Below are 8,019 nucleotides of genomic sequence, written 5' to 3'. Positions count from 1 at the left end.
CGCTGCACAAACTGACTGCAGAAAGCTGTAAGACAGACAAGAAGCATAATAATGATGAAAGTGGTAAGATTACTATAAAAGACTTTTTAGACTGAATATTATAATCAACATCCTCAAATCATAGCATCATGTGTCCACAAAACTGAAGTGACCAGCATAAATATTTTGAAATACTGAACACATTAAAGTTTATTGTCAAAACAAACCTTCTTATACAGGACATAAAAAATAAGTTTCAAAATTCAGGTAAGCAGGATAGTAAAACAGCCTGCCATACAGCCCTGATTGTACAATTTGTTTTTCACTCATTAGAGTAACTGAAGCATCAATTAAATCCATTGCTTACTGTTTGGAAAAAAATAATCCAGATGTCCAACTTCAAACAGGAAGTAGAAGTATACTCAAAGATGATACAAAATACAAAGTTATTCCTGGCACCATAATTGACTGAGCTGCAGAAATATTGTAAAGAGTTTAAGAGAAATCCTTGATTTTGTGCCTTACAAAACAGAAAACGAGTAGCTTCAGTTGCAGTGCCCAACACAGAGGTTAAAGTTGTGATAAAAATGCAGTTTCCACAGTCTCAAAAAAAAAAAAAGTATAAAACTTCTATACTGAGAAACAAAAAGTAACTAGTGAGAACAGTTCTTTCCAAATCAACAGCCCTCTGAAGATAGAAACCACCCGGACAGGACTGTTGCAGGAATGCCAGAGAAGTTTGAGAAGTTTCATAGTAGATTAGTTTGTGATTCATTCCTGTGTCCATTTTTCTTCAGTATGTTAGCTTTTTTTTCTTCGCTATCCAGAAAATAACCGAAGAAGAACATCAGCAGCAGTTTGCAGGCAACATGACTGCTTTTCAATTTTTGTTCTTGTATTGCAGCTCTTCCAGCTGGGGGAAGCAGCAGCTCCAGGACAACAAGGGAATTGCATGCTGCCAGAGCTCTTCCCACAGTTGATGATTTAACCTGAAGGAACTATCTTCCATAGAGGCAGATTCTGGATGTTACCACTGCAAAGGCGGCTTACAACAGAACACCTTTACTGGGTAGTACAATCAGGGGCTTTATCTTTCTCTGAAGTTCCAAACCACTGCTTCAGATATTCTTCTGTGGGCTCTATTCCTGCAGGTCGCGTATCTACACAGAAGAGAAGAATATTACAGTAATGCTTTCCCAGTTTCACAAGTAGTACGAATACAGCAATTTAATCTTGACTAGGGTTTTAGGAGTCATCTACCAAAGCTGGCCTCAAAGAAGCATGGTGTTGCTAAGAAGTCTGTACTATTATTAAGTCGCCATTATTAAGTTGGCCATCACAAGAAATGGCAATGAGTCATTCTTTCTGGAAGCCTGCCATTAATACCTTGAAAACTTGTTAAGTCTTTAATATGTCTGCTGGGGTCTTATAGGAGCTTCTAGACGCGAGTTGATGAGGGCAGTAGTGTTAATATGCCAGCACTGATCACTAGATTTCCCCAGAAGTTACCAGGCCAGAGATGAGACATCCTGACTAGGGCAGCTGTCACCGCAGCTGGAAGCTGCCAGACTAGCAGATTTCACGTGAAAAGACTAAAATCGACCATCTCAGCAAAGAAATTTAGAAAAAAAAAGTTAACCAGCAGTTAACTCTGAATAGATGACTGAGCAGTCTATGAGAATCAGTTTTGCCAGAAGCAGGTACTTAACTCAGGTAATGTTAAAAAGCAGAAGATTCTATAGCATCATCGATCTGGTAGGAATGACACTCTGCCTAGTCTCTTTTTAAAGTGATCGATCATCAACACTTTCACTGCAACAGAAGAAATAGAACGTTTGCCTAATCTTCATGAATGTTTTAAGTATTTGGGTGCTGTACAGCACATACAATCTTTTTGGCACCAGCTGGTCAGCCCTTCAACAACATGCTAACTAGGCATTCAAGAACACTGTTTCCATGAGAGTTTCAGGACTGAATGCAGAAAGTACAGGACACCTACTTTTACTTGAAGACCACTCCTTATATTTTGCCTCTCCTAGTCTTAATCGGACACCACATTACATACCTGTTAGTGTACCTAAGTTGGAATTATCAAAGAAATTTGTTGGACACGTCAGTGGCAGAGGCTTTGATGCATCTTGAGTCACAGTTTCCTGAGAAATAGGCTCTTTGAAGGGTGAATTTTGCTCTCTAAGGGAATATGACACTGTCTTCCTTGGAGACCTTGGTACTGTCTCTCGAGTAGTCTCTCTCGAAGATCGTTCTTTCAATTTTAGGGCTCTTTCTTTCCATTTTCTAAGTTCCTCTTTCAATTGAACCTCATTACTGAACAGGGAAAAAAAATCACCAGCATTTAATTACGAAAAACATTAAGCAATTCTTTTAAGTAAAGAAAAATTCCTGACAAGACAGTTCCTGTATGTTCCTGTATGACAATTCCCTTGACATACCACAGACATGGCAATGCAAGCCCCCACCACGTCCAAACGTGTATTCTTAGTTTTGGAGGCATAATTTTCTTTTTTCCTTCCCAAAAGCTAAAGAGATCCAAACAAAATGCATTTTCCAGTTATTGATAAAAGCATTTAAAATTCCATTCTTATAGAAGAAAACAATTTAAAGCTTAAAAGCCATCAAGAAATATATATACATACACACATCACTACCTTTAAAAGTTTAGATTTGCTAGACTCTTTCACATCTTAAAATGAAAAGTTATTCACTTCTACAGATTTCCAGGAAAGAAACTGTAACAGCATAGGTTAAATAGAAATGACTTAGTTAACATGGTTTTTTATTATCTTTACGCTTACCTTAGTAGAAGGTCATTTTGTTTCTTCAGCTGCAAGTTCTCTTTCTGTAGCTTCACTTGTTCAGATTTTAAAACAAGCATTTGTGTGCTCTGAACAATACCACTGCCACCACCACAAGTAAGGGGCATTTGGGATTGCTGAGGAGCTTCTTTTTTAGACACCACTAGAAAATAGTTTTATACAAATGTGTGTGTTACTTGGTCAGTGTTTAAAACCAAGTCGATATTTATCTTAGCCATGCTTATACAAAATTCCTTCCTGTAGCTTTGTATGTAAAACCTCACTAGGTTACAAGTATCATTACAACAGCTATCTTTTAAACCCACCATCAGAAATCACACTGCCAGGGAGATATTAAGAAGCTTATATGGTTAGTTATATCATGATTAGAACTAGAGAACTAGATATGGGAGCACAACCCACCACAACTGCAAACACAATCAAAGAAATAACAAAAACAAAACCAGACAAAAACTGCTGTGATTCTAATACAGTCTATGTGCAGGTACTGTGTTTTAGCCTTCCACCTCTTCCAAAGCATCCAAGCCTTCTCATGTCCTTTTGAGGTAAAAGGCCTGCATCTCAGCCTAGATTTTAACCACACAACCTTAAAACTGGATGTTTAATATGAAACAATCCCTTATATTGATCTGGAATTTACCAGTAACATCGTGATCTTGCTGGACTCTTCTAAGTTCTTCTTTTAGCTTTCTTAACTGTTCTTCTTGGTGTTCTGCAAGAGCTTTATAATTAGCAAGTCTATATCGGTGGGCAGGGAGAGGGAAGAAGAAAAACGTTAAGCTTAATTATTAAAGTTGCGAGAGACCTAGTTTGATTTTCAAATGCATTAACAAATACAAATATATTTGAAGTAAAACAAAACAAAAAAACTACATCTGGCTGTCAGTTAGATTTTAGCTAAAGTACAGAAAAGCAGAAGTTAAGCTTAAATTATTCTCTGTGCATCCTTTCTCTCCAGTGAACCACAGAGTGCTCTCCATTGATGCTTTCCCCTCACATTCATCAGAACAGTTGTTTGATTTATGGCTGAGCATAGGTTGGTTGAGAAATTTTGGTGGGTGCATGGGGATGGAGTTTATTTGGTAATCAACCTGACTGAGATGCATACGGCTTTTACTTTCTCTGGAATGCAGCTATAATAAAAACCTAGTAAACCCAAAGCTGAATGCTCACTTCTCATGCAGGGGTGTGGGGGTTAGGGAAGAGCTAGCAGTTAAAAACTCAAAAAAAAATACACTTGAACTTACTTCATATCAAAAGAATTTGATTGCTTCATTCTTTCCATATCATATTTTACCAATTGTGTTTTGAGATTATCAATTTCTTCTTTGTACAACTCCGCACCTTTATTTAATTTTGCCTGAAAGTAAAACAAGACACCTAGTATGAAGAAAGGATTGCTATGTAGCAATGAATATGGGGAAATGAATATGGGGACTGCTTGCTTTCCACCTTTACTGCAATCTGCCAGAAGTTGCAGGACACAGCTGGAAGCAGAAAGTTATTCTGGAGTAAGAATGCCCATATCACCAACTAGTACCATAGTACCAGTTGCTATCTTAACTCTGGTGTAATGAATGCACTCACATTTTTAGCAAGTTTTGCTGACTTGCTTGCAGATGTAATCTGGGAATTTTGAACTAGCATGCAAATAGATTATGTAGAAAAAAACAGCCCATGCTTCGTTTTCAAAATTTGGGGTTTAAGAATGTTTCAGAAATACATCATAAGTGATAAATCCAGCTTCTAATACCATAACATGGGTTCTAAATTTTGTCTCTGAAAGCTGCACTGGTAGCATGTGAAACAGCACGCTACAACAGGTGAGTAGAGTGCTTTTCTCTAAGAATACCATACAGAACTACAAATCGACTTTGCAGCGCTCTCTGCTTGCCTTGCTGTGAGAATGAAAATAAAAAATAATTTGACTCATACCTGGAGACTCTGATTTTCTGTTAGGGCAGTGCTGAGGCACTTCTCTGTCTCATTCAGTTTGTCTTTCAGCTGGGTGAGCTCACTTGTAGCTGCTTTTACTTTTATCTGTGCTTGTAACTTATTTATCCTGTCATCTTTTTCTCTGACATTTTTTTCTGCTTCATTTATTATATTTTCCAACTTTTGGATTTTTACTTCCATAGCCTGTTGAGATATACCAACCAGTTATACCAAACCAAGAGTTATAACAACATCACAGCACAGCACAGGGTGATATTCTTAATAAAAACAAACAAAACAACAACAAACAAAACACCAATTCCTACACAGTCTATAGCATTGTTTATCTGTTACTATTCTGGAACATTCAAGTCTAAAAAACATGCTTTGAACACAAGTAACTTTGACATTAGAAGTATGGACAGAAGGAAAATGAGTGTGCAATCCCCTAGGAGTCATGACAATTTTTATCCAGCTTCCAGTTTGACATAGAGAATGCTACATATTTAAAGAATATCACATTATTGGAACCTATACTTCAGAAATAATTGGGTGCATTTAGAGAGATTTATAAACTAACATCTGTGTGTGTGTATGCACAGAAAATAGCCCATTAAATCACATTACAGGCAGAGCTCAAACTTCCACTTTTGGAAAAAAAAAATGTAATCTACAAAGAAGAGTCCATTGTGGGCCAGTGTATTGTGTGACAGATTTACAGTCATCAATCTTCATTTTCTTTTCAGTTTAAAGTACTGTCACTTAGAAAATAATCATTAAGTAAGTTTTCTTTAGAAAAATATTTGTACCTTTTTATCTTGTTCTGCAGCCTTTAAGTGGTTATTAAGTCTGTAGTTTTCTTCTTCTAACAGAAGATGAGCAGAGCCACCAGGGGCCAGTTGTTTCTTAAGGGTGTTTAGTTCCTGAAGCAACTCTTCAGTTTTCTCTTTTCTCTGTTTCCATTCAATATCAGCATTTTTACAGTAGTTGGAAGTTCTGTCATTCAACTCTGAAGTAAGTTGAAGGAGCATCTGAAAATAAGTAATGAAGAACAGATAAAATTTTTGAACCAGCTAGAAATAAGTGAAAAATCAGGAAGTTTCTTAGCCTGTATTAATTTCACATTCTTGTCTCAGTGTCACATTTGAAGACAGTTATTACCAAAAATGGAATTACTAACACTCAAATGATCAGAGGGCTGGAGTACCTCTCCTACGAAGATTGAGAGACCTCGGGTTATTTAGCACAGAGAAGAAAATGCTATTTTTGTTGTTGTTGTTTTTGTTGTAAAAGCTTTGATTCACAGAATGTCTATCAAAGAATTCTTCCTAACAGCCTGTCAGCATTGGGAAATCCTGTAGAAGTCAAGGCTGACAAATAATTCTACAGAAGCAGCTTAACTCTTTTTCAATAGGCTGAGAGTGAGTCACAACACGTGCAGAAGGAGGATGTTGAGCTCTTCGTAATCTAGCTGAAAGAATAGTACGAATAGCCTGGTAACAAGCGTATGCTGGAAGTCAAGACAACTGCTCTTAAGAACTAGTCAGAAGGTAAAGGATTCCCTCCCACAGCCTGTTTTCCAAGAGGTGTCTGATGTGGTTATTAAAAGATGTAATCTCATGAAATGCTCTTCATGATGCACCTCAGAGAGCAGAACAGACTTTTTTCCAAATTGTGGGTGGTATAAGGAAGAAAGAAAAGGGAAAGTACAGCTGAAAGACCTCTAGGATAATTTAACTTTCTGAAGGTAGAAAAGGTGTGAGAATGTTAATTACAATTAAGCTTTATCAAAAAATACAACAAAGAACACTTCAGCCATTTTAAAGGTGGTTTGAAAAGAATGGAATTTTGTAGGCAGAAAGCCTTGAGAATGTAATTGCATCAGGCTGCCAAGTTCTGCAAGGAATGTTGTAATAACAATTATGAACCTACAGTTCCTAAGATTCATTCTCTTTAAGAAAACCACACACAAAAATACCACCACCACATACACACGGAAAACTATCACCCCAAAAGTCTTTTTAAACACAAGTTTCCAAGTTTGACTACAGGAGGAAGAAAGCCTGTAAAAATCTTCCAAGTATTCCTACATTTTACAGCTAAATATGCCTATATTAAGTGCTGCTGAATAAACTAAAAATAATTAAATGAGTAAACTTTAAAATAGCCTTTTGTGTTTGTTTTCAACCAGATTACAGAGGTACTTGCAGAGTGCTTACACAAAATGTATTTCTTATTCATTAACTTAATTTACCTTTACTTTTGGAGTCCAGAAGTTAATGACTTGTAAAAGCCTTTCATTATCTTTTTTTAACACTTCTTTAAGTTCTTCTGCATCGTAGTGGAGCCCTGAACAAGCTTCCCAGAATTGTGTTGTTTCTTTTCTAGCACTTTCTTCCTGCTGTAACTCTGTCTCTATGCTGAGAAGTTCACTTTCCATTTCTGATATGTCTTTGAGAATATTCTGTATAAAGAAGAGATCAAGTTTAAGCATTGCCTTGATAACTACAAGTTTAATATAAATTTTGCCCCCTTAGGTCTCCATATTTACAGTAAGTCTGTTTTAACATCTAATTATACCATATTTGCTAAGCTAAAATGGATTTTGCTATACCTTACTGGGAAAATTAGAAAACAATCCACATTCCTGGGGGCAGGTGGGAAGGTGAAAGTAGAAAAAAAAATGTGTTAGTAAAAAGTTATCTAATTGCTTCAAAAATCATCTTAGGATCAGGTAGTACGTATTCTAAAGGGCAAATCAGTAAGAAATACTTCATAAAAGAGAAAAATCATTTTATAGAACTGGTAGCATTAAAAAAATGTGAATTCTCTGTTTCCCTCCCCAAATGAAGTTTAAACAGATAAAAACAATGCCCATCACACTAGCACAACCACATTACACCCCGTCTCAAAATAAACGAGTCGCTGTGTGAAAAATTGTTTCAAACGCTACCTCTGCATCCAAGTGCAAACTCTCCAGCACTTCACCAACATTTACCACTTGAGAAGGTATTTCATTCTGGTTCAAATGAAACTCCTTGAAACACCGAATTTGAGCTTGTAGCTGATCTTGTTTTCTCTTTTCCTCAAGCAATTCCATTTCATACTTGTTAACAGTAGCATGATACTCCCTTTTCTTTGAGCAAACATGAGTGAAATGAAACTGTTGTAGAAGCACAGGACATATCAGTGAGTATGCTTTAAAATGCTACCTTGCATCCAGCTAAAATTCCATATTTTATAATTCAGTCTACTTACTCTCCTAGCAAAT

The 8,019-nt window shown here is 36.6% G+C and overlaps 1 protein-coding gene across 2 annotated transcripts in view; it reads right to left on the bottom strand.

Annotated features, from left to right (window-relative positions):
- Window positions 1–161: 161 nt before the first annotated feature.
- CENPE (centromere protein E) overlaps window positions 162–8,019 on the bottom strand; it is a 35,953-nt gene continuing 28,095 nt past the window's right edge. Inside the window, exons 36-44 of one of the 2 annotated variants that reach the window (XM_080590627.1) lie at window positions 7,747–7,911; window positions 7,003–7,212; window positions 5,558–5,779; window positions 4,749–4,952; window positions 4,061–4,173; window positions 3,454–3,551; window positions 2,793–2,955; window positions 2,045–2,304; window positions 162–1,139 (exon numbers count right to left, since the gene is read on the bottom strand). In XM_080590627.1, the coding sequence (XP_080446753.1) occupies window positions 1,042–1,139; window positions 2,045–2,304; window positions 2,793–2,955; window positions 3,454–3,551; window positions 4,061–4,173; window positions 4,749–4,952; window positions 5,558–5,779; window positions 7,003–7,212; window positions 7,747–7,911 (1,533 nt within the window). In that variant the 3' untranslated portion in view covers window positions 162–1,041. Of the gene's footprint in view, window positions 1,140–2,044; window positions 2,305–2,792; window positions 2,956–3,453; window positions 3,552–4,060; window positions 4,174–4,748; window positions 4,953–5,557; window positions 5,780–7,002; window positions 7,213–7,701; window positions 7,912–8,019 lie in introns of both variants that reach the window. The other variant, XM_080590626.1, reaches the window with a different exon arrangement.

The sequence above is a fragment of the Anser brachyrhynchus genome, assembly GCF_964034855.1.
Source record: "Anser brachyrhynchus genome assembly, chromosome: 4".
NCBI lineage: Eukaryota > Metazoa > Chordata > Aves > Anseriformes > Anatidae > Anser > Anser brachyrhynchus.
This window is presented reverse-complemented; position numbering and strand designations above follow the sequence as displayed.